The sequence below is a fragment of the Engystomops pustulosus genome, chromosome 7, assembly GCF_040894005.1.
Source record: "Engystomops pustulosus chromosome 7, aEngPut4.maternal, whole genome shotgun sequence".
NCBI classification, from domain to species: domain Eukaryota; kingdom Metazoa; phylum Chordata; class Amphibia; order Anura; family Leptodactylidae; genus Engystomops; species Engystomops pustulosus.
In genome coordinates this window covers 142,740,073-142,767,958 of record NC_092417.1, presented here as the reverse complement: position 1 = coordinate 142,767,958, position 27,886 = coordinate 142,740,073, and the positions used below count along the sequence as shown (strand labels likewise).

The following is a 27,886-nucleotide window of genomic DNA, read 5'->3' as shown; positions in this document are numbered from 1 at the left end:
ACAACACTCTCCCCCCCCCACCACCACACAGTGATAACAATTACCATATATACTTAATAATTATACATATAAACCTCACCTCGGCTTATACACAAGTCAATCAAAAAATAAAGTTACATACCCACCTGCTCAGCGCAGCTCCTATTCTGTCTTCTTGCGATGCTCATGTCCTGCGGCGCCTCTTTTGTCTTCTCTCTGCTATAACAGCCGGCAGAGCCGTGGCCATGCACCGGCTGGCAGAGTGCATGGCCGCTCTGTTACAGCAGAGAGAAGAGGAGCCGTGGGGACGGGAGCATCGGGGAGCCGCTCCGAGCATCGGGACCGCCGGAAGGTGAGTATGTAATATCCGAATATTTATTCTAAGTTTTATAACTTAATAATCTAAGAACAGGTGCAAAATGGAGTGTTCCATTTATATACTAAAAGTGGGACATCTGTACTCCCTTTAGAATAAAAACTTGATTAAGGAACAATAAAGTATAGTTTTGAAAGTTACTCATAGACAAAAAAAGACAGGATGAATACAGATCTAAACATGACACCACCTGGCTGGCACCCAGGTACCCACCAGGACAACCTTGGTTCATTTGTCATATTGAGGATATAATCCCAGTCCACTCATTGGTGTCACATGGTAACAACATGTTATACTAAGTTTATCATTAGCATGACTTCAAGACATAACTTTGCTTGAGGACCCCAAATGCCAAATTTGCTTCTGGTCCTGCATTTTCTCTTAGACAACCCCGTAAATATAAAAGAAGCTCTCAACCTTTAATAAGGTCTCAATAACTATGCTCACACCTGACTATTGCTTCCTTACATCTTATTTAGCTCACGGTCGACATCAGGGAAGAGACTAATTTATAAGAGAACTTATGTTGCGGCAATAAAAATTCAAAAAATTAAGTAAAATATTCCCTAGTTTATCATTTCCAAACAGCCCTGTTATGGTTATTTTATATAAAGCACATAATGGTACCCCTCACCAGGTACTAAGATTTGGCCATGTGGGCCTTCCAGCAGCTCTGGGCCCCAGCACTTGCTCGGGTATACCTGATGCTGGAGCCAGCCCTGTTTGTGGGACACACGATATAAGGCCTCAGACTTACCAGTTTACCAAACCTGCAGTGGCCGGATGACGCTATTACTGCAAAACAGAGCAGGTGAAATTGCACCTAAATTGCAATTGTGCCTTTCTGCTTTCTCCAAGCATTTGCATTACTATATAATCGTGTGTTATAATTTACCTTGCACCCTGACAGAATCTTCTGTTTAGTCCAATGGGTTGGGCTTTGGTTTGGCTGCATTTCAAAAATCAACACATGACTTGTCTGTGCTGCAGACTCCTAATCTCTCAGCCCCCACCTTTGTGCTCCTCTTTACTCACCCACTTAGCCCCCGCCACCAAGTATCTACACTCTAGCCCCCAGTCCCCCTCCTGTGACCCCTTATTTCCATGTCACCCGTGATTTTAGTTCTCCGAGAGCCACAACCCACCCTCTATAATTCTGTATCTATCAGATAGAGGTTATATAGGATTTGGTTGGCACTTGATACAACCATAAACTCATTCCTATGGTGGGGCAGGTCTTCCTGCCTGCTGTACTTCTCAGATTCCTCTCCTATACTACAGGAGCAATGGGGAGGAAGCTCCTCCTGTCCAGCAACTCTACATGAGACAAACCAGACAAAGCCACAGCTCAGTACTACAACTCCTATCATAAATGTATGGACAGGTATGTAACAACAAAAACGTAAAAAGTCAAACTGATGGTAATCAAAAACTTTTCTTTTGTATCAAAATGGGCATGAATTTTAAAGTTAAAAATTAAAGATTTTCCAATGCTTTTTTGGCCAAAATCCTGGGGCAATACAGGGAAAATCGGCGCAAGCCAGCGCTGATGCGGATTTTGGCGCATCAGTGCTGGCTTGCACGCGATGGAAATCGGGGGGCGTGGCCGAACGAAAACCCAACAGATTCGGAAAAACCGCTGCGTTTAAAAAACAAAAAGTGTCGCGGAGCTTGCACTTACCTTCACCAGGTATAGGCCGGAGTACTTGAGTGCATTTCAGCAGACTTCAGCGCAGCAACGCCACCTGGTGGACGTCTGAAGAACTACCTTAGTGAATCCCGGCCGGACCCGAATCCACCGCAGAGAACGCGCTGCTGGATCGCGAATGGACCGTGTAAGTAAATCTGCCCCAATGAGTTAATACAGCAAGTCAATATTTGCAGTGTTGACCCTTCTTCTTCAGGACCTCTGCAATTCTCCCTGGCAGCTCTCAATCAACTTCTGGACCAAATCCTGACTGATAGCCGTCCATTCTTGCACAATCAATGCTTGCATTTTGTCACAATTTGTTGGTTTTTGTTTGTTCACCAGTCTCTTGATGATTGACCACAAGTTTTCAATGGGATTAGGTTCCGGGGAGTTTCCAGGCCATGGAACTAAAATCTCTATGTTTTGTTCCCTGAGCCATTTAGTAATCACCTTTGCTTTATGGCAAGGTGCTCCATCATGCTGGAAAAGGCATTGTTGATCACCAAACTGCTCTTGGACGGTTGGGAGAAGTTGCTCTTGGAGGACATTCTGGTCCCATTCTTTATTCATGGATGTGTTTTTAGACAAGACTGTGAGAGACGATTCCCTTGGCTGAGAAGCCACCCCACACACGAATGGTTGCAGGATGCTTTACAGTTGGCATGAGACAAGACTGGTGGTATCGATCACCTTGTCTTCTCCGAACAAGCTGTTTTCCAGATGTTCCAAACAATCAGAAAGGGGATTCATCAGAGAAAATGACTTTACCCCAGTCCTCAGCAGTCCACTCCCTGTACCTTTTGCAGAATATCAGTCTGTCCCTGATGTTTTTTCTGGTGAGAAGTAGCTTCTTTGCTGCCCTCCTTTACACCAGGCCTTGCTCCAAGAGTCTCCGCAGTCTCACAGTGCGTGCAGATACACTCACACCTGCCTGCTGCCATTTCTGAGCAAGCTCTGCACTGCTGGTAGCCCGATCCCGAAGCTGAAACACTTTTAAGAGACGGTCCTGGCGCTTGTTGGTCTTTCTTAGACTCCCTGAAGCCTTTTGGGCAACAACGGAGCCTCTCTCCTGAATTCCTTGATGATGCGATAGATTGGTGACTGAGGTGCAATCTTTCTAGCTGTGATACTCTACCGCGTTAGGCCAGTTTGTGCAGTGCAATGATGACTGCACATGTTTCTTTAGAGATAACCATGGTTAACAGAAGAGAAAAAATTATGCCAAGCACCAGCCTCCTCTTAAAGTGTCCAGTGGTGTGATTCTTACTTAATCATGACAGATTGATTTCCAGCCCTGTCCTCATCAACACCCACACCTGTGTTACTGGAGCAATCACTGAAACAATGTTAGCTACTCCTTTTAAGGCAGACCTGCAATGAAGTTGAGATGTGGTTTGGGGGAAAAAGTTCATTTTCTAGGCAAATATTGACTTTGCAATTAATTGCTGTTAAGCCGATCACTCTTTAGAACATTTTGGAGTATATGCAAATTGCCATTATAAAACCTGATGCAGTAGACTTTGTAAAAAATAACATTTGTATCATTCTCAAAACTTATGGCCATGACTGTAGATAGCAACATAGAACCAGGATCAAGAAAATATCTTCAGCAGGACAGGACATCCACATTCCCTAGTACATTATAGAGTAGTGATTAACGGATATGAACTGAAATTTTAGGGTTCTTACAATACATTGAGGATCTTTTTTTGATAATTCTTCTACAAAATTGTGAAATTCCAAATGTTACAGGAACAAAAAGGTTTTGTCTGGAGTTACAATAATAAAACACACCTGTTCTGACTAACATATAAAATAACTTAAGAAGACACTTAAAGAACATGCAACACCCCTGCCAATGCATAGGCAAGGTGGTAGTTGCCAAAAGCGCCCTCTCTATGTCAGGAGCTGTTAGGGAGATTGATCACCTCTCTAGGAGCTCTCTAAGTACTGGATAATTTAGTAATTGCAGCTGCAGCCACTGCCCAGTAAGGCAACAGTTAACACTGTGATATGTAACTGTCCAATGGTGGATTGGTGATTGGAGAGGTACTATCACCTGACAAGGGGGTATATAAACCCCTGCTGGGCGGAAGAACATGGTCTGTCTTAGGTCTTTTGCTAGAGTTTGCAGACAGAACCAGACCTCATGGTCTGTCTGCTACAGCCACTGTCCTAATTCCAGGAACTTCTAGTGCCTCAGGTTCCTACCTTGCACCCAGGGCAAGTCCAGAGACTTAAGCCCAGAACTGAGATCCACCACCAGGCTTTGTGTAATCTTCTTGCGGACCATTTCTCAAAGACTCTTCCATCTTAAGAATCTGATCTTAACCGTTTGGCCGTTGCCTGCCATTCAATAAAGAACTGTAAGTTAATTTGCACAACGTTGCCTCTGTCTGATCCCTGGATACGGTTGCTTACTACCACAGGCTTCCCTATCCATTACCCAGGGACTCACCCTACAGCAAGCTTAAAGGACATCTACCACCAAAACCAAACATAATAAAATAGGGACACTTATTCTTCTTATAGTTGTCATCCAGGGCCTCCTTCCATTTAAAATCAACTTTTAAAATTCATGTTCTGTTTTTCTAGTCTGTTTTCACTGTTATCACCCTGCTCCCTGGCAATTACCCCCTTCTTCTTCCTGCTTTTATTCTAACGACATCAGGGGGGGCGGGGTTAATTGCTCCGTACAATGTGAAGACAGAGGATGGGGGAGTTCATTACCTTCAATTTAAGAGTTGATTTTAAAAGGAAGGAAGCCATGGATAACATATATAAGAAGATTAACACAGTCACTGTACCTGGATCTATGGATAAGTTTCTCTGGTTTATCCATGCTTGATTTTGTTGGTAGATTTCCTCAGTAAGGTATGAGGAGGTTGCTGGCTAAAATTGCTGAAGGACATCCAGAAGATCAGCACTGGAAGGGATCCCAGGCTGGAGTAGCATCCAGAAATACTTCAGCTGGATGTCTACTGGATGCCTGTTATGGACACAGCTATTGCTCCTCTGTATAGTCATAAGAAGGTAGGTAGCAAGTCCCCCTCTGCAGGTGTGTGGCCAGGAGAAGACAGAAGGCCGCTGCTTGTTAAACACCTGGGGTCTGCTGTGAGTGATAAACAGCATTCAGGAGCAGCGCTGCCACTAGGATAACAGGTCACTGCCTAAACTCATCATAGCAGCAAAACACTAGCGATAATTAAGGTGCAATAACAGTGATGGAAAAAAGATACATCTGTCCCATAGATTCCATAGTGTAGAAAATAGTGGAAGGGTGTTTATTACACATTTTACATCAGAGCTGGTTATTAGTAGCTCATACATATATTATTTAAGGAGATTAAATGAAAATATTACACTATATAGACTGTGTCACTGATAGGGATAAATCTTACTAGCATCTACATTGCCCCTCTACTATATCCTTATGTTTATAAACACTGGATACAATGTAATTTCCCGTATCCGCACCTGTATGTATTTACTTTGCTGTAGATTATCCCAGCCGTAAATCTTACAAAAAATGGAATGTAATAAAATGAATGATTTATATACGACCTTGTTGTTTTAATTATTCTAATGACCTATGTTTGCAGCTTGTGCCTGGAGCAAGAAACCTTCCTCTGCACTTTACAGGTTAGCAAATCATCGATTTAGGAAATATCATAATGACAGATATCAATAACAAGCTAATTATAAATTGCAGGATAAATATAGAGTTATATAGAATTGGGACACATAGATATATAGAGATGGATGGATAGATAGATAGATAGATAGATAGATAGATAGATAGATTATTTTGTATACATAAAGCATATAATGTTCTGATATAACATAAATGGGTACACACAACAGTTTTTAACTTGAAATTTTGTATAAAATGTTTACATCATGCACTTGGATATAATTTGAATATGTAATGAGATGTTAATCTACCCGTGATGCTTTGGATATAATAATAATAATTCTTTATTTATATAGCTGTAATGTCCGTGCCTGGACGTCGCTCTATCCGCAGTTGGCAGAATACATGACGTTTATTTGTGTGTGAACTGTGGCTAAATTCTTGTGTTTGGATTAACTGAGCCACACCCTGCTCCTTGCATTTCTGTCCTGCCCAGCAAGGGTTACTAGCCTGATGGACAGTTCCCCAGTGTACTGGTGGTGTGTCCGGGATCGGCCTTATATACCTGCCCATTCCCATCTTACCTTGCTGGTTATTTTGAGTCTTGTCTTCCCTCTGTTTCTAGTTCAGTTTTCTTGTCTCCGTTTGTCTGCCTCGATCTGTATATTACCCGCTTGATCTTGATCTTGACCTGACCTGTATATAACCCGTTTGATCTTGACCTGACCTCTTTATATCTCGCCTGTACCTGTATTTGACCTGTGATTATCTGCCTGAAGACCTGTCTATATCTGTTGTTTTGTCCCTATCTCAGTCCTGTGTTTGTATTCTGTGCACCAGTGTGAACACTGGTCTATTCCTGTATTCCGGTTACCTGTCCGCTCCACCATCCAGCAGCTGCCAGACGAAGTAAGTTTCCCCTGTCATGTTGTAGGGTCGCTCAGGGACCGTAGGTTAGGTTCCTGATAGTGGGTTCGCCCTTATCAGGGCGGTTTATCTGCTTTAGGCAGGGCCTTAGCCCGCAGGGACGTCGCAGGGTGAGTTTGCCACCACTTACCTAGTCTGACAGCTAGCACCAAGCCTGGTTGTGGTTGCACGGTTGCTGGACAGGTGCTGACAATAGCGTACACAGATTACGCAGCGCTGCACAAAGCATGCCAAATTGGTCCATGTCCCCATGGGGCTCACAATCTAAAAAACCTAACAGTATGTTTTGGAGTGTGGGAGGAAACCGGAGTACCCAGTGGAAACCCACACAAACACGGAGATAACAATTTTCACTGAGATCTGGGAATGTTGCCTGTTTTTCCTATTTTTATATGAGGAGGTTTATGCCTTAAAATCCACGGACCTGCACCCAGCCTCATTGGGCACAGCGCTGCCTTGGACTTTCACACTTCTAGATAGATAGATAGATGATAGCTAGATAATAGATGATACATAGATAGTTAGATTTAGATAAGTAAGTAAATAGATGTTGGATGATAAATAGATAGATAGTAGATAATAGATAGGATATAGATATGAAAAATAATTAATATTGAATAGATACATACCGTACATATGTTATTAATAGATGGGAGAGCGATATAAACTGATTTATTTGGGATGGATAGACAATAAATGATAAATATATAGATAAATACATGTGATAGAAATATAAATCCATTTATTTGAACGGTCTTTGCTGTGGAAACCGTCGCACAATACATTGTATCACTAACGTCTTGCCATTTTATTGCAGGGTTGTAAAACATTAGTCTTCATGGATCATCCAGTCAAGACTCTTATGTGTACAAGGTGTTGTTCTGTTGACTGTGTAAGCCGCCGCACATATATATAATTGGATTTGGATCGGCGTGCACCTATCCCTGCCCGTGCTCCAGGTGCCAATAACAGAGATGACATTAGGATGCGTGATTGTGTGTGTGCAGTTTCTGCTCCTGCCAGCAGCCAGCAGCATGAGGATGTAAGAGAGAAGGCAAGTCACAGGGAAGGGAGAGACACACAGAGGAAGACACAGGGAGACAGCTCGCTTCTTTGCTAAAGATCCTCATTCATTGAGACTCTGAGCTGCACACAGGAGCTTCCAAGGCCACCTGCAGCCCCCCTGAGCCTCTTCTAGTGGAGGTCTTATCCCTGGAGTCAAGGATACAGGAGATCTGGAAGTGGCAGCTCAGTCCCATCTCCCTCCTCTTTTTCCCACCTCGCAGGCTGTCTTTGTCTTTTCCTGGGACGTACAAGGGGAAGGGAAGAGAGAAAAGGGATCCGCGGAGGAGCAGAGGCAAGAAGGAAGATGCACATTAACCGAGAGGTTTCCCCTAGTAAAGGTAATAATGCTGGAAACTGTTTCCCCATTGCCGCCCCCATGGACAATGAGCTGTGTCCTTCTATTCTGATGCTTTCAGGATAAAAAAGCTTTGGCAGTGCTTTGTACGAGGGGGCACACCTTGCATCCTACTACTCTATCGGTGCCCCCTGTCCTGCTGTCACAGGTAGAGTCTGCGCCTCAGGTTTCTGCGTGCTTGTGTAAAGTCCTATTATCCTGAATATCACCAGCTCCTAGGTTTAGGGTCTGGCATGTAAGGTTAGGTTACACAATAGTTAATTCCTGTTACAAGTGCTTGGCTCGGTGTCTTGTTTGTTTCAGTCTTGTGTGCTTAGGAGTTGCTCCTGAACAAGACTGAAAAATCGTCATCCCATACCCGTCTTTCCGCTACCGTCTTGAGTAAGACGTCTAGTAATAATCTTACTGCTTGTATATGTATGTGCACATAACTTTACAGGTTTTTGGAGTGTGCATATTCAGATTCTCGCTGATTGACTTCAATATTTATAGTTACACCTGCTGCTGGTACAAGGTGGCACAGCCTAGTATTAGTGCCCGCTGCCTCTCTTAGCCCTAGTACTTCATCATTTGACCTCAGGGCTCACTGTCCTACAACCCTTACCCCAATGTCATTCTACGGACTCCTTCCTTCTTGCCTGCCTGACATCTCTCATTAGACGGAGTGTTGTCACACACCGCGTGCTCTTTGTCATTTATTTCCTAAATATTCACATTATTTCTACAACTGATCATTATCTTGTCATCTCCTTCATTATTAACCAATTCACCTCTCCTTTTCATTATATAGCTACTACCCGCGGCATTTACCCTTACGTTGACCTTTTTTGCCTGTTTTTTTTCACTTGTCAGTCTGCAATGTGCAGCATGACCTGATTTTACTACATGGTACAGAAATATTATCTACCATCCCTCATCCTCCTCTGCCAATCGCTTCCTACCTTCTTTTCCCTTCCTCTTCTCTCCCTGCTACTACGCTCCACCATGACCCATCTACTTGCCTCTCTTTCTCTTTTACTATCCCTATGTTGTATTTTGGAATCACTAGAGCTGTTTTTGGTTCCTTGTCTCCTGTTGGGATTGATCAGTCTTCGCTCTACTCATATGAAGCCTGACGTATCCTAGCAAGAGAAGAATTGGAGCTGGGAATGTGTGAATGGAAGGAGAGCTCATGGACGAGTTTGTACCATGTATCATCTCAATGTTTACAAGTTCCTTTATTGTATTGTGTTCCTCGGATCCGTCATGGACAAGAAGTTTTATAGGAAGCAGCTTATATGTAGCGGGAGGAATTCTTTTCCACAACATTGAATCATTACATTAAAAGTCCAAGTTGTTGAAGGCACATGGAGTTTCTAAACATGAAACCAATAATGAAATAACTGCTGAAGAATATAGAACCTATACTACCAACAAATATGATAAGCAGAGAAAAAACACATCATCGGGGAATATTTTTGCAACAGTTAAATGAAAACATAGGGAATTAATACACACATTTATTTTACTATAGCAATACATAGTAATGTGTGGTACATTATATACACAATCTCTGTGAGATGACCACCAACATTGGTGATCTTTTACCAGTGATATTCCCTAAGAAGACCCAGAAATTCTAGACAGGATTACGGTTAGTCTTCTTGGAGAGATGATCTTTGAAATAGGTTTCACTGCATAAACAGAACATCCTCTTTGAGATTACACCCAACATTTTACTGAAACGGGGTGATCTTCTCAGTATGTATAACTCATTTAACATAGTAGATGTGAAAACATGTCCAAGACAAGAGTCCTCCACTATCCAGAGGAAGGCAAAAAACCCTTTCTAGTTCCTGTCTTCTCATAGTATAACAGTAGATAAGGTTTGAAAAAGCCATTAGTCCTTCAAGTACAACCTATTAAATTATACCAAGTTGTTCCAGAAAAAGGCAAACATCATACAAGGCTGATGGCAATTGCCCCAAAGCAGGGAAAAATTCCTCCCCGACCTCTTGTATGGCGGTCCGAATAACTCCCTGGATCAACAAAAACTACTCACAAAAAATTTTGTTCCCATACGATGTGAAGGAAGTTCCTCTGAGGAACATTGGAGAAAAATCAAGCAGTTCCTATACACATAGGATTTGCCTGGGGATGACATGTGCCTCACAATTCTATTCTATACATCCATTATGATAAATGGAAGGTTTTTTTAAGCCATTCGTAATTCCGAGATGCAAAGATAATCCGCACCATATGACCATGATTAGAATCACAGGCTCAAGAAGCATGTCCTACACAATTAATATTGCTAGTTTGTACAGTTACGGTTATATAAGTCAACCACATGTCGGTCAGTACATAACGTCTTTGCCCTGTTGGTCTTATCATATAAACAGTATGATTCATTGAATATCTGATGATGAATAACTGATCGTAGATAGCAAATAACTTGGCAGAAAGTTGAAGCTAAAGATATGTTTTTGAATAATGTTCTGACTTACATTGGAAAAAAACTTTTTTGTCTACGTTACTTTTAAGTACTTTTCTTTCCAATATAAGCATAAAGTTCCTGCAGCTCAGAGTAGTTCATTTAGGGGATTTATCCTACGTTGGCGCTTTGGAAGCCCATGTAAGATTATACCCAGCCCCTCCCGCCACATTAGAAATATCAGGAGGCTCTGGACGGCTGTGCTGGTGTACAATTCTTGCGCTATAACCTGCGCCCGTTTAGTGATTGCACCAGCCAGCATGACACCTTCATGGCCACTTGGCATGGAGTTGGTGTAAGGAGGGAAATGATCACAACTCTTGGCAGTTTGCTAAGTATTGTGATTATTTATATAAACCTCCCCCCTTGGGTCTATGTGACCCTTAAAGGGTTTCTCCAGTGACTTAAATGTTAGTTAACTTGTGATCTGTGGAGGTCTCAGTGATGGAACCCCACGGATCAAAAAATTGGTGGTGCATTGTACCCCTTAAACATGAAGAGATCGGCCACTCACGCATGCGCCGGCTTCACTATTCATCTGTATGGTGCCAAATGGCCACACGCCATACTCTGAAATCTCCGTTAGCGCCACACAGATGAATAGAGCAACCAGTCGTACATGCTCTCTTCAACTTGGGGTACGGGCAACTAACTTGTATGTCACTCTAATATGACTTTTCTCACCACAGACACAATTAAAGGCAAAGGAACAGGGCTGATGGTCATGGCCTTTCAATATGGAATCGATGTGCGTGTATGTGTGTGTGTGTTTGTGTGGGGGGGAATACCCTGAAGCTGAAGAGCCACAATGCAAAATCTGTAACAAGTCCCTCAACTATAATGTACTGGGGGTCTTCACAGAAGAAATCAAAATCTTTTTCAGCACTAGGAGGAGGGGGTGAAATTTGGATTCTTGCCTTGAAGACCCCCAGCATCCCCCAGCACTTTATTCAATGTACTCCCCTAACAATACACAACTTTTAAAAAATGAACACTTCAGGTCATAAACTGGTAAAATAGATGTGAGACTTGTATAATGGAGAAGTAATGGGAATCCAATAAAATACAACTCTATTGTACCGATATAATTAATGTACAATCGATCTCATAAGGATGAACTTAACGGATCAACAAGATTCAGTATAAAGATGCACTCCGGAGCCATACCTGTTATGTAGAGACCTTATGGTGTTGTAAAACTGCTCAGCTTATCAATGTGACTAAACCCCTGAGGCATCTGGAAGGGTGATCAATAGTTAAGGCCGTTAAGGTTCCTATAAAACCGCCTGGAAGCTGAAATTAAATACTTAATTACTGCTACAATTTCCAGTGATTAAAGTGCACTCACGGTGACTGCGCGCCCAAATGTCATTTTACACTTCTCCTATTGTTAACCCCACGTCTCCTCCACATGTCCAGCACCTCGGTATTGGTAATACACAAATCAGCCGGAGGGAAACTTTATCATTTATCCTCCAAAAAATTCTCAATTCTAGATGTTTATTCGAGATCAAAAGTCTAGCATTATCTAGCTCTAGCGTATATTTTGCTTTGCTTTAAAATTGATAGTATTGCATCTCCCTTGTTCCATTGCTCCTATCATTATGTTCTATAATTCCCGCAGTTCTGTTACATCCCTATGAGCCAGTTTATCTCCCTTTATTTCTTCATCACGGCTGCTGTGGATCCTATCATGTGAACAGATAATCTGCCTGTAATGTGGTGGTCATCAACATAGAAAGTCAATGGTGCTCATTTACCTTCCATTTACATGCAGCAATCATAGTGATTATGGAATTTGTACAGGGGGCAGGGTATTGTTAAGGGGTTCTCTCACTTAAGTCACTTATCACTCACCTACCTGTCTATAATTCTATTAACATGCCCTGGATGAATGGAGTACTGGCACTTAACCAGAGCTTCATTCACATCTATAAAGTTACAAACCACAGCTGCCCCCAAAGTCCACAGTAACAGCACATATATATCAGTACTACTTCCATATGGGGAATTTAAGGAGACTTACAGGCTCGTGATGACTGGAAGGACCCAGCACCTATACACAGGATAGGATAGGGGATAAGTGTCCACAGGAGTCAGGATGCCAGCACCTAAACACAGGATAGGATAGGGGAAAAGTGTCCACAGGAGTCCGGACATCAGCTCCTATACACAGGATAGGATAGGCTATAAGTACCCTCAGTAGTGAGGACACCAGCACAGATACACAGGATAGGATAGGGTATACGTGCCCTCAGTAGTCCGGTCATCATCTCCTATACACAGGATAGGCTAGGATAGGGTATAAGTGCCCTTGGTTGTCAGGACACCAGCACATATACACAGGATAGGATAGGGTATAAGTGCCCTCAGTAGTCCGGTCATCAGCTCCTACACACAGGATAGGATAGGGTATAAGTGCCCTTGGTTGTCAGGACACCAGCACATATACACAGGATAGGATAGGGTATAAGTGCCCTCAGTAGTCCAGTCATCAGCTCCTACACAAAGAATAGGATAGGGTATAAGTGCCCTTGGTTGTCAGGACACCAGCACATATACACAGGATAGGATAGGGGATAAGTGCCCTCAGTAGTCCGGTCATCAGCTCCTACACACAGGATAGGATAGGGTATAAGTGCCCTTGGTTGTCAGGACACCAGCACATATACACAGGATAGGATAGGGTATAAGTGCCCTCAGTAGTCCGGTCATCAGCTCCTACACACAGGATAGGATAGGGTATAAGTGCCCTTGGTTGTCAGGACACCAGCACATATACACAGGATAGGATAGGGGATAAGTGCCCTCAGTAGTCCGGTCATCAGCTCCTACACACAGGATAGGATAGGGTATAAGTGCCCTCAGTAGTGAGGACGCCAGCACATGCACACAGGATAGGATAGGGGATAAGTGCCCTCAGGAGTCCGGACATCAGCTCCTATACACAGGATAGGGGATAAGTGCCCTCAGGAGTCAGGACACCAGCACCTATACACAGGATAGGATAGGCTATAAGTGCCCTCGGTTGTCAGGACACCAGCACCTATACACAGGATAGCATAGGGGATAAATATAGTTTGATTACACTGTGAGGCCAATTGGGGACAGGAACTGATTTGGCAAGCTCTGTGCATCGCTGCCTAATCTGTGTATACCATATATACTCCGTATATAAGCCGAGTTTTTCAGCACAAAAAATGTGCTGAAAAACCCTTACTCGGCTTCTACTTGAGTCTATTTAAAAAAAAAGTGTACTCACAATCCGACGCCCCCCCCCCCCCCCAGGAGGTCCTCTTCTGTCCATCGATCTTCCGGCTCTGGCTCCCTCTCTCCGTGCGGTGCCGTCACTCGAGCTATGACGTCAGCGGACAGAAGAGGACCTCCCGGGGTGGCATTGGATGGTGAGTACAATTTTTTTTCTTCTTAGACTGGACATTCCTCGCAAGGGGATGTATACTGGGCACTGCAGGCTGTATACTAGGGACAGGGGGCTGCATGCTGTATACTGGGGACAGGGGCTGCTAGCTGTATACTAGGGACAGGGGGCTGCTGGCTGTATACTGGGGACAGGGGGCAGCTGGCTGTATACTGGGGACAGGGGGCTGCTGGCTGTATACTGGGGGCAGGGGTTGTATACCAGAGGCAGGGGCTGCAGGTTGTAAACTGGGGGCAGGGGCTCCAGGCTGTATACTGGGGGACAGGGGCTGCAGCATATATATTCGGGGGGTTAGGGGCTGCAGGCTATATACTAGGGGGCAGGGGCTGTAGGCTATATATTCAGGGGCAGGGACTGGAGGTTGTATACTGGGGGGCATGCACTGGCTGGCTGTATACTGGAGGCAGGCTGGGACCAATGCATTTCCTTCCCTCGGCTTATACTCGAGTGAATCGTTTTTTCAATTTTTTTTTGTGTTAAAATTAGGTACCTCACCTTATACTTGGGTAGGCTTATACTTACACGGTAAATAAAGGAATTGTTTCAAGTCCCTGGGTAAAAGGCTCATATTTATCTTTGCAGTTGTACCCCTATGTGCTATGTATACCTCAGTGTCCAGTTTATTAGTATATTAAACAGAATATCCTCAAAATATATATTATTTTCTGGAAATGAATCTTGATTCCAATTAGAAGAAACCATCTCTGCAGTCTTGTTGGCCTTGCACTTGTTGTAATTGAGAAATGGTTAAATGACAGACATTTGATTTTTGATGAGACTATTGTCTCTGCTTTTTCTCCAGCCCTGGTGAGTACATGAGAGCGGCCGGGGCTCCCTGCGGTTTGTGAATCTGCTGCATGCACTGGCTGTTTGCACAGAGAATTCCTTCCGTGGAGAGAACGGCCTCTTACACACCTACCTGCTAAAAATAAACAGTGCTTAAAGGGACATGGACACCCACTCAGGCACTTCAACATGAGTGGCCGATTATACACTGCGGGGGGCAAAGCGGCTGTGGGAAAGGTGACCCCTAGACGATAATGACAGACATATATTACGCTGCAGTATTTCTCTTCCACTGCCAGGGAAACCACATATCTATAGACACAATTATATGTTCTATGGTTTAATATAAACATGGCGTCATCTCTCTTGCTGTCATTGAATGGAAAGTTTCTTGCTAACATGCAGATGCAGACCACCAGCAGCAGCATCTTTATTGTTGTAGTCTAGACACCCATGTAAAAGCCTTATCATCCTATAAATCTCTTTCCTGTCCTTATACTTTACGACAATCTAGAAGTGCAGGTAAAATTCATTAGTCTTGTGTCCAGACTGTGTGGCTCACAGAAGACTGTCTAGACTGGACAAAGTTGTAGCACGTGAAAATATCTAGATCTAAGCAAGAATGTTTTTATTCACTGTCAGCAAGCGTAGACATAGGATTTAAGTATGGGGGTCAAAAAGCACATTAAATTGGGAATATTGTGGGTGGATTTTCATCCCTAAAGCTGCAGTAAAAAAGAAAAAAAAAGATAAATTTAGCCGGATAGATGATAGATAGAAGACAGATAGATAATAGATGGATCGATCATTTATGGATAGATAGATAGATAGATAGATAGATAGACAGATAGATAGATAATTAATAGATAGACAGACAGATGATAGGCAGATAGATAGAGATACTGATTGACAGATTGATAGATAGTTATGGATTGAATGGTAGATACATGGATAGATTAATAGATAATAGATAGATGGACAGATACATAGATAGATAATAGATGGACATACAGATAGATGAATAGATGACAGGTAGATAGATAGATATATGAATAGATAGATAGATAGATAGATAGGATTGAATGGTAGATAAATGGATAGATGAATAGATAATAGACAGATGGACAGACAGATAAATAGATAGATGATTAATAGATAGATAGATAAATAGAAAATACGAAAGTCCAGAGCAGCACTACATAAAGCAAAAGTTTTCAAATGGTGCAAAGCCGTAAGATCCGTGGCAAAGGTTCTCTTAGTTATAGCCAAAAAATAGGCAGCACCTAGCTAGGTGCTGCCTATTTTTTGGATATAAATAGATAAATAGATAGATAATAGATGGACATACAGATAGATGGATAGATGACCAGCAGATAGATAGATATATGGATCGATAGATAGATATTTATGGATTGAGTGGTATATAAATGGATAGATAGATAGATAAATAGACAATAGACAGATGGACATACAGATAGATAGATAGATAGATAGATAATAGACAGATGGACATACAGATAGATGGATAGATAGTAGATAGGCAGATAGATAGTTGGATAGATAGACAGGTGCCACTCTTGGCTATGTACATTATTTGGCATCGCAGCTTAGTCCCATATATAACATATTATTATCCTGTGTACAGCATAACCCTCACCTCAGCGCCGGCACAGATGAATAACGTACGTTACCTTCCTATTCTCCTCACATTGTCAAATGATCATTAATGTTTGCGGTAATGAGCTGAGTCAGGTTTTATCTGTTGACAAATTAATAAAGATACGCCTAGTGGAGAAGAAGCTGAGCTCTTAGCGCTGTTATTACTCTTCATTGAAAACTCCTCGCTGGGCTCATATTTTCTTTTAAGCTTCCAAATTGCAATAAGATGTGGTAAAAACAGGTGGGGGGTGGCGGCAGATACAGGCTGCTGGAAATTTTGTAGCCACGAGCAGCTGTGTTGACACATGGCATGAAAATTATGTTCATCCATTATATTCCTGATGCCCAGACTACAGGATGCGCCAATTATTATAATCTATAAATAATTACTGGTTTAGCCCTGAAGTGCAGTTGTCACTGATCTATATACAAAACAAGAGGCCATTCTTTGGCCTGGGTATTATCCCGCCGCTTCCCCGAGGAGCGCTAAGAAGTTGAGTCACAGAGCTGATGAGGTTGGGCCGAATCTACTCTATAGTTATGTGTAAAACCAGGAGAAAATGAATGTATGAGCGCGACAGAGAAGAGGAGGTCCCCAGGCACCTAACCCAGATCCTAGAAATGAACGAACGTGACTGTCTGCGTAACAGGCGCAAGGATAAATGGCAACAAAAACAGGGGAGGAACAAGACACAGGAGAAAGAGAGGTAGTACACAGAGGGGTTATCATAGCGGCCAGAATGGGGGGTGTAAAGATTGACGTGAGGATATAGACCACACTAACCAGGGGCGTAACTGGAGGAAGGGCCCCATAGCAAACTTCTGAATGCCCCCCCTTCCCGCTTGAAAATATACATATTACACTCATGTATACTCCCATATTTATATAACTATATACATAAACACACACACATTTACACACTCTTACACACATATGCACACATACATTGCCATATATAGACATACAGCATATATACACACATAAAGTATATATATACACAACATACATCATATACAGCGCATATACATAACATGTATGTTATATACATACTGTGCTATACAATGTGCAGCATAATAAAAGACGTACAGCATATATACACACACACACTATATACACACCATACACCATATACAGCGCATATACATAACATATATGTTATATACATACTGTGCTATACAATGTGCAGCATAATAAAAGACGTACAGCATATATACACACATACACTATATACACACCATACACCATATACAGCGCATATACATAACACATATGTTATATGCATACTATGCTGTACAATGTGCTGCATAGTATTGTATATAATGGTGCACATCCTCCATTCTTTAGTGTCAGGTCGGATGACAGGGCCCCCTGACACTGTGGGCCCCATGGCTGCTACCACTGTGGTTACACTCCTGACACTAGCCCTACACGTAACAATTGATCCTTTGGCTTTGTCTGGCAGCGGCCTGTTTGTGACCGAATCGTAACTGAGGATTTACATGGATGGATTTCTGCATTTCTTAAGTCCTAGGTTTAGGCCACTTTTATGCCAAAACCTGCAACTTTTGGAGCATTTAAACCCACCTTCACATAAAGTAGTTTACTGTCAAGTGGGAGGGGCATGGCCTTTACAAATTTATTATAATTTATACTAGAACCTGGCGAAAATTATAACTGAAATCTGAATTTACTGGTTGCGTAGATATGCATTATCGGTGGAGGAAACGGTATAACCCCCATCTGGTTTTATGTCGGCCATATTTATATAAAAACTAGGCTGGGACACAGACTCATAGACAGTGATCATGCAAGGAGTCCTTGTGTACTGAAAACATGATCATAGTACTGGATATTAAACCTGTGTGGGGGCTGGGACTCCTAACGTAATAGATGACTATGAGAGTCCAGGTCCCTGCATAGTGTTCAGTCAGGGAAATTAGGTCGCTATATGCCCTTAAAGGGAATGGCCACTCTAATGAAAAATTTTCCCAAGTGCTTTCAATGTCCAAAATATACTCCCACAAATGTATTCATGCCACCGCCCGACTGGCACCGCCTACATAGGGAGATTTGCAGAGAGAGAGTCAATGACATCACTGACTCTCTCTCTCTGCAAATCTCACGCATCCCTATTGGGCAGCTTTATAATTTTCAACTCTTTTTATTATATTCAACTTTATAATTTTACCTGGTATCCAAGGATGTCTATAGCGAGTGGGCATGGCCTCCTCGGGATGAATGCAGCGGCTCCTCCTCTTGCTTTCTCTGCATGCAGCAGAAATCATCAGAAAGACATCATCACAGATCCTTTAGCCTTCTAACATTATTAAACTGTGCACCAAGTATATATCTCATGAAATCACAGCATATCATATTACATGGGCTCACAAATGCCTACGTGCAGACGAGTAGAAGTCCATGCAGGCTGCTGGCATTTTTTTTATGTGGTCAGATACGTTCATGACATCAGGCCACAACCCTCAACTCGCTCTATAGATCCTTAGATACCAGGCAATTTTATAACTCTGATTTTATGGGGATCTTTTTTGCTAAAAGAAGGGGGTTAGGTAGTTACTAGGGCTCTATAGGAACCTGTCACTAGTTGTATTTGTGAAAAATGAGTTGACAGGTTCCCTTTAAATCCAAATTTCTGGCACATATAGCTTAGTACTTCTCCCCCATTCTGTTCTTGAGGTTCAGTCTTGAGATTGATGGCGCTGATGAAACACATTTATTTGCTTATCTAAAGTTAATTGAATTAGATGAGTTGGAAAGCTTAAGCTTCTCCATCACCAGAATGACAAATTTCCTAAATGTGTCTGTTTCTAGAAACATGACATATTGGCTGCAGCACATTCATAATGAGTTGACATTTGCTTGTTTTACAGGCTAACTGTAGTTAATGGAGTGGTACTCTGATTATAAGGCTACATGCATGCTACATGTCACTGTGGCTGTGAACTACTACCAAGGGCATTGTCAAAGGGACAATTTTCCCACTTTAACCTCAGTACAAGGATCTGGTCTTTGCTAAAACCGGGTCACCATTGTTGTAGTCTGTATATAACAGAAGAATGACCCTGGTCACTGAGGAGACACCTATGTGAAGAAAAGTCAGTAACAAGCCAAGGTCAGGGCAGGGAACTAGGACTGAGAGTCAAATCCGGAAGGCGGGGTCGGTTGTTGGTATTCCATTTCATTGGTGGGAAATGGTAATTATCCGGCCAGTGCAGAAGTGATGCTAAGAATACGAATCATGATATAGTAGCGGGTCAGCAGAGCAGCTTTAGTGGTACGTATAATCATTGCATATAAAGAATAAGGCCGAATTTACACGAACGTATGCCAGGCGGGCATACCTCCGGTGCACTGGAGAGGTGTGACCCCTCTCCTCTCCATAAAGATGCACGGCGTACAACTGTGCACATGGGGAAATATAGGACATGTTCTATCTTTTCCCCGTGTATGGAGCGGTATGGTGGCACACGTATGCGGCGCCGTATCACTCCGTGTGGCCGTTGTTTTCCATGGGGGTCTTATGTATGCTTGCAGCCTTACATCCGCCCCCCATACGCTTGTGTAAATGAAATGTAAACAGAATACTGAAGCAAGGACAGAGTCATTGTACAAGATGATGTCAGAATCAGGGAAACTTTGCAGTACTAGGTCAACTAGGTGAGTAGCACCTTTATCGCTCAGGCACCTAAAAGAGCAACTGAGCAAATGATTGAGAAGAGACACTTCTAGGAAAGTTTGTTCCTGATCATTTGCCTTCTTTTACACACAACAATCATCATTGCTTTATCGGAATCGTTCATGGCCAGCAACAGAAAAAGATGGAAAGAAATAGCTGGTAGATGGTTAGAGATCAGAGACGCGGAGGGTAAAGACTAATGATAGAAAGATCCTGGATACAAATCTGCTTTGAAGAGAGAAGCACAGGGTGATGAGAAGAAAATAGAGCAAAGAGAGGCCAGAAGGACACAAAAACAAAAGGATTCACTGCATAACAATCACAGGACAATGAAATCCATGGAAGCGATTAGAACGTATGGAATATAGAATGACTGCCTACGATGAACTAGGTGGTATGGAAGTAGGCACAATTGGAGGCAGCAGAGTAGAAGGAAAGACTAGAGTACATTAGAGATTCATAGCACCAGCTGATGGAGGTATAAAAATAACTAAATAACAGTAAAAATGACAACAATGTGTGAATCCGCTCAACACGTTGCAAGCAGCTCTCTACCACATGATGGCGAACGCAGGGCAGAGCCGGATGGAGATGGCTCATCCGGAGGGATGACCTCTATTGTTATGCAGCTACAATGAAATATGTATAGGGTAATAAGAAGAAACATAGAACAGATCAATGCCCGTATATGTGAAATATAATTACATGATAACCTAGGGAAAAGCCTACATGGGAGTCATCCCTGATAAACCTGCATAGAGCTGTGATGCCAGGGCATAGTAATGATCTGTTTGTAGCTCGGAGGGTGTAGATGCCTCCTTCTATCAGGCTGTCTGCACACATCTTTGTTAAGAGAATTGATCACTTCTGTTTGCTCGAGGAGCCTGACATAAGGGGGGCTGGGGATTCCTTTAACACTTTATCTTTCCCTTAAAAACTCAATAAAACCATTTGCTTTTGTCTGGTGATGGGAATCCTTTCATGTGGAGTGGCATACAGTGAGGGTATTGGGAAATCTACAATGGAGCAAAGGTGATGAGCTCATTGGAGAGTATTGAAGAGGTAATAAATAAAATAGGCAAAGATTAGATTAACCACAGTTTTTATTTTTAAAGCAAACATAATTTAAAAGCTAATAACTGCTTAAATTTTTCATGCCCTGTGCCACACTTACTCTGATATATCCAAAAGTGATCTACAACAGCATGTTATAGTGCAGGAGGAGCAGAGCAGTTTGTGTATAGTGTGCTATCTGCAGGCATGATGTTACAGAGAAGGAGGAGCTGAGCAGATTGTATATAGTGTCTTATCTGCAGGCAGCATTTTATAGAGCAGAGAGAGCAGAGCAGATTGTATATAGTGCAAGATTTGAAGGCAGCATGTTACAGAGCAGGAGGAGCAGAGCTGAAAGTATATAGATTCCTAACTACAGGCAGCATGTTATAGAGCAGAAGGAGCTGAGTAGATTGTAAATTGTGTCCTATCTGCAGGCATGATGTTATAGAGCAGGATGAGCTGAGCAGATTGTATATAGTGTCCTATCTGCAGGCAGTATGTTATAGAGCAGGAGGAGCTCAGCACATTTTTATCTGTAGGCAAAATGTTATGGAGCAGGAGGAGCTGAGCAGAATAATATACTGTATATAAGGAGTCCAGTGGGCAGTCCTACCCAGTGATTGATAGTATTTCATGTATGCATGTGCATATAAATATTGTTGTCAAACACTGAGGAGGACCACCCAGGGGACTCGTAAGCATAAAATGAGGGCTTGGTGGGGCTGTTGATGCACCAAAATGCTCCCATGTATTGTATAGCATTGTATTTTGGCAGGTTCCATTACTAATAGAGGAAAAATAGTGTTCCTATTTTATTAGTTTCCATTACATTCTCCTTAAACGGAGGGTGTAATGGAAAGCTCTGACGCTAGTCTGAATTGGGCCTTGTGTGATTCTCACCTTTGAAAGAATGTAAGTCAAAGAAAACCCGTCAGGGAATTTAACCCCCTAACCTAAATATATTTTCATAAACTGCCATTAGAAAGCATTGCCTCTATCGCTTCATTGTCCCTCTACATGCCTGTAACCTTAAGCAATGAGGTCCTAAAGCTGTATGCAAATGACCTGTGAGATGTCCAATGAGTCATTAGCATATTCAAGCTTTCCAGCTTATTCATGAGTGGGAGGCACAGCCACAGCCCCTGTGCATGACTGACAACCTGTATAATGATGTGAGGTATAATGGTGTAATGGCTCCTCTATGTGCTTCCTGGTGCTGGTGGCCACGCCCCCTGCAGCCTGTGTGTATGTGATACTCCTATATACATGACTGACAGCCTGTATAATGATGTGAGGTATAATGTAATGGCTCCTACATGTGCTTCCTGGTGCTGGTGGCCCCTGCGGCCTCTGTGTGTATGAAATACTCCTATACACATGACTGACAGCCTGTATAATGGTGTGAGGTATAATGGTGTAATGGCTCCTCCATGTGCTTCCTGCTGCTGGCGCCCCCAGCAGCCTGTGTGTGTATGAAATACTCCTATACACATGACTGACAACCTGTATAATGGTGTGAGGTATAATGGTGTAATGGCTCCTCTATGTGCTTCCTGGTGCTGGTGACCACGCCCCCTGCAGCCTGTGTTTATGAGATACTTTTATACACATGATTGGCAGCCTGTATAATGACGTGAGGTCTAATGGTGTAATGGCACCTCCATGTGCTTCCTGGTGCTGGTGCCCTCTGCAGCCTGTGTGTGTATGAAATACTCCTATACACATGACTGACAGCCTGTATAATGGTGTGAGGTGTAATGGTGTAATGGCTCCTCCATGTGCTTCCTGGTGCTGGCTGCTCCTGCAGCCTGTGTGTGTATGAAATACTCCTATACACATGACTGACAACCTGTATAATGATGTGATGTATAATGGTGTAATGGCTCCTCCATGTACTTCCTGGTGCTGGCGACCCCTGCAGCCTGTGTGTGTATGAGATACTCCTATACACATGACTGACAGCCTTTATAATGATGTGAGGTATAATGGTGTAATGGCTCCACCATGTGCTTCCTGGTGCTGGCGCCCCCTGCAGCCTCTGTGTGTATGAGATAGTCCTATAGACATGACTGACAGCCTGTATAATGATGTGAAGTATAATGGTGTAATGGCTCCTCCATGTACTTCCTGGTGCTGGCGACCCCTGCAGCCTGTGTGTGTATGAGATAGTCCTATACACATGACTGACAGCCTTTATAATGATTTCATGTATAATGGTTTAATGGCTCCTCCCTGTGCTTCCTGGTGCTGGCACCCCTGCAGCTTGTGTGTGTATGAGATAGTCCTATACACATGACTGACAGTCTGTATAATGATGTGAGGTATAATGGTGTAATGGCTCCACCATGTGCTTCCTGGTGCTGGCGCCCCCTGCAGCCTGTGTGTGTATGAGATAGTCCTATACACATGACTGACAGCCTGTATAATGATGTGAAGTATAATGGTGTAATGGCTCCACCATGTGCTTCCTGGTGCTGGCGCCCCCTGCAGCCTGTGTGTGTATGAGATACTCCTATACACATGACTGACAGCCTGTATAATGATGTGAAGTATAATGGTGTAATGGCTCCCCCATGTGCTTCCTGGTGCTGGTGGGCCCTGCAGCCTGTGTGTGTATAGGAGAGATACAACAGCTCCAGGCAGCCATGTTATAGCAGAACATGTCAGGTACTTGTGTAGCTGATGTCTGTGTCTCTCACATTGGATTAGGAGGAGGGCATGTCACTAGCAATGCTAGCAATGCTTTACTATACATTACACACAGACATGAGCAGGGGGAGGAGAGGGGAGGGGTAACAGGTGTGACATCACTGCCTCTGACCATGTGACCAGCCTCATTAACATAATAAAGAAAAGATGATTTTATTATTGATTAATGTATGAATTGACTAGATAAAGGCTGAGATGGGATCCTTGTGAGCTGCTCCAACAGGTAGAGGTGACAGAAATAGTGACAGAGACCTGATGACAGGTGTCCTTTTAGACAGGAAACTTGTCCCTTATACTTGTAGGTTTTGGCACTGTTGTTGACCCTTTAAGATGGATGCTAGTATGAATGGGAGTCCAAGTGAATGTATACTAGCTTACACACTGCACGTTGTCTAATGCTTTGATGTTAAGGGGATTTTCACTTTTTAGTTATTGATCTATCCTATCCATACAACACATCATCAATATCAGACTGGCAGGTATCAGACATTGAACCCCCACCCATCGGCATACAGATAACAGAGCGTTCTCTGTGTAGTAGCCGGCCCCAGGTATTTGAATGTCAAATCCCCCACCGTCTAATATTGATGACCTTTCCTGGATTGGTCATCAGTATCTAAAAAGTGAAAAAGACCCTTTAGTTAGGTCATTTAGTTGTTGTAGTATTATTATATTGGGGATCTACATAGAATAACCTCACTTATAGGTGTCTGTGATAGTAGGAGGATCACATTTGTCGAGTAGTTAGGGAACAGAACAGATGTCTATGAAACATTGAGGCAGATGTATCAATAAGAAAGTCGTTAGATGTAATTGGGTTTTTCCTTGCTTTAAAAATTCAGTGGAGGTTGACAAATCTCCCAGCCCGGGTGTTAAGTTATGATGTATGTGTCTTGTAGTTTTCAGAATCAGTAATGCGCATACAGGCAGTCCCCAGGTTACATACAAGATAGGTTTGTTCTTAAGTTGAGTTTGTATGTAAGTCGGAACTGTATATTTTATCATTGTAATCCCAGCCAGAACATTTTTGGTCTCTGTGACAATTTGATTTTTAAAATGTTGGGTTGTCATAGGAATCAATATTAACACTAAAGCTTCATTACAGACACCTGTGATAACTGTTTCAGTTGATCATTGTAGCCTAGGACTAAAGTACAATAAATTACCAATATCCAGTGGTCCGTTTGTAACTAGGGGTCGTATGTAAGCCAAGTGTTCTTAAGTAGGGGACCACCTGTATATCATTGTGTTCTCAATCCATCAAGTTTTAGTTATCTCTGGTATATATAGGCATCTCTTAGCACTAGTAATTATCTACTTCCTTTTACTTTTCCCTAGGACTTCCGTCGTGTATATTATAAGTTTAGTAATTTAGCCATTCTCTTCCTGCTGTCAGTAGAGCCCCCACACACACACATACATTCCCTTTCCTTTGCTTGCTCCCTCATTCTCCGTATTTAGCTCAGGTGTCAGTGGAAGTCTTTGTTAGACTTGTTATGCTATATTTTTAGTGTTATATATATATACAGGAGCTCGTGATCCTAGAGTTTCAGACGTCAATGATGCTTTGTGTTCCGATGCGTACTGCTGCCTGTGCAGTTTCTACATTCTACTGGTTAGCTTAGTCAAAGTATGTAAAATCTTCAAGCATCTTATTCTCAGTCAGGTGGGGTATATAGCTTCCTGAAAATATTTGCCCCCAAGCGGCTATGCTGAAATTCTGAGAATCCCCCTGTATTTTGGGGCAGGGATGGTGACTATCCTGCTCTTCAGCACCACCAACCCAGTCAGAATGGGATCATTTCTTGGAAGTCCCCAATGATCTCTCCGGTTGATGTGCTGAAGACCGGGAGAACACAGAGATGCTCAAACCGGAAGCCAAGTCTTTTTTTTTGTCTCTAGGGGTCATTTCAGGATACCTGTAAAACCTCTTTAAAGGGGCTGTGTCATGAGAACAATCCACTGAATAAGTGGGGTTGACCACATATACAACGGGCCTCTATGTTTAGAGCAGGGAGACAATTGCCCGCTCCCAGGATTGATGGGAATTTTAGCATTTGGAGCCCCAAGTTTGTCCTAGTCTGGACTTATATCATGTTGGGTCTTGTTAACAGTGGTATTTGATCATCAGTAAACATGTCCATTCCGAAGAGAAAATTGATAAAACAGTATTTATTGCTGGGAAAAAAATGATCAATAAAGCGGTAATACCAGAATTGACACTTTTGGATTGGGAATACAAGTCTGGAAGAATGAGGTACCAAAAGTCCCATGATGTGCTCCATGCATATGCTTAAACTATGTTTCATTGACTACCGTGGGATGTAGAGCATGCTGGAAGTCCTATAGAAGCAAATGGAGTGCACAAGAATGCTCCCCTCCTCTACATTCGGCATGGGTCACTCCAGGGGACTTATGGTCCTTGTTCTCCTGAAAGCATGGGGTCTCAGTAATCAAACACCTTTGTCTATAATATCCTCTATAATTTCTTGATATGGAAACTATGAGTTTGTTAGCCTCCATCTACCACTTTTGGCTTTTTTTGACATGAGTGAATCTATTTGTTACCATTTTACATGCAACAAATCGGAATCAAATCTTTTCAGAATCGCTTCAGATGACACTTCCAACAATGGGGGCCAGCTAATACTGTCATTCACTACAGATATTAAGGATGGGGTACGGGCAATTGAAAGTGTAAAAAAAAAAAGAGTTTTAGAGGAAACAACAAGGTTTTTAAATACCGTGGTTTTCCTGAATCCATCGGGTTTTCCGATGGCCACATCCCCCCGATTTCCATCGCATGCAAGCTGGTGCCGATGCGACACAATCCGATCGTGTGCACCAAAAACCCGGGGCAATTCAGGGACAAATGGCGCAAAACAGTAATATTCGGGAAACCCGGTGACTCGGCCCCTTAGTAAATGAGCCCCAATGTGTTTCAGACTTATACTCATGACCTGTTTTTACAGCATTGAGTTCTATTATTACTTGTAGACTATGACAGATAGGGAAAGGAAGAGGAAGGAGTGAAGGAGGTAAATGAGAGCCTGAAGAACAGGTTTTCCCATTTTTAGGTGTATTCTGATCCTTTCACGGTGCCTTAACCCTGGTTTAATAGGTTATGAATATATATCACACAGCAATATACGATTAACTTCTACTGACTACCGTTACTAATGAGTAAATGGTCAAAAACTATAAGGTACTAAGTGGATTAAATTAGGTTAAATTATTGGATCAGGGAAAACGCACTGAAACAAGCCGCAGGCATTGAAAGGTCACTCAAGGTCAGGATACACATAATATATATAATGAGTTGTTGGTTCTTTGTACTCCTCTGGTACCAAAATCTTTCCTTTCACTCTAATCTGTCAGAACCTGTGTGACAGATTGCATTGGCGGCTGTCATGCTGTGTCATTCACTGCTGCACAAACTACTTGCATGTTCGGTGAAGTACAGTGGCGTAACAACCGCCGTAGCAGCCGTAGCGGTTGCTACGGGGCCCGTGAGGTTAAGGGCCCGGGGATGCACGGACTCCGTGTGTCCCTGTAGTGTCGGTGCCTGCCGGATCGTGCCCCCGGGCCCCTACCTCTGTGTCCACTCCTAAATCCGCACCTTCCGTGAGCTGCCCACCCCCTCCGTGAGCCGCCCGCCCCTGCACAGGAGAATGCTCGCGATGTCACGGTCCTGGTGTAGGTCTCTTCCACACACGTCGGGGCCAACAGGGTGAATCAAGAAGAAGTGGGTCATGTGGTAACAGGGTTCCACTTCAGACCCCCCCCCCCCCCCGGCACTGGTCAACGCTCGCCCATCCCCCTGCATGCTGGCACCCGCCAACACCCCGCGCTGCCGAACAAGCAGCTGCCCGACTCCCCCAGTACTCTGCGCCCCCCCCCTCCGCGGCCGAACAGGCAAAGGCCCTGCCGGGCGGCAGAGCGTGCACCCGACCCACTCCACCAGACTCCGCCGCAACCCCCCCCCCCCTACACTCCGCGCTGCTTAACAAGAAGCTGCCCGACTCCCCCAATACTCCGCGCAA

The 27,886-nt window shown here is 43.1% G+C and overlaps 1 protein-coding gene across 4 annotated transcripts in view; it reads left to right on the top strand.

Annotated features, from left to right (window-relative positions):
* Positions 1 to 7,603: 7,603 nt before the first annotated feature.
* Positions 7,604 to 27,886, top strand: part of SYT7 (synaptotagmin 7) — a 298,312-nt gene continuing 278,029 nt past the window's right edge. Inside the window, exon 1 of one of the 4 annotated variants that reach the window (XM_072118060.1) lies at positions 7,604 to 8,009. In XM_072118060.1, the coding sequence (XP_071974161.1) occupies positions 7,976 to 8,009 (34 nt within the window). In that variant the 5' untranslated portion in view covers positions 7,604 to 7,975. The remainder of the gene's footprint in view (positions 8,010 to 27,886) is intronic. The other 3 variants (XM_072118059.1, XM_072118061.1, XM_072118064.1) reach the window with 3 other exon arrangements.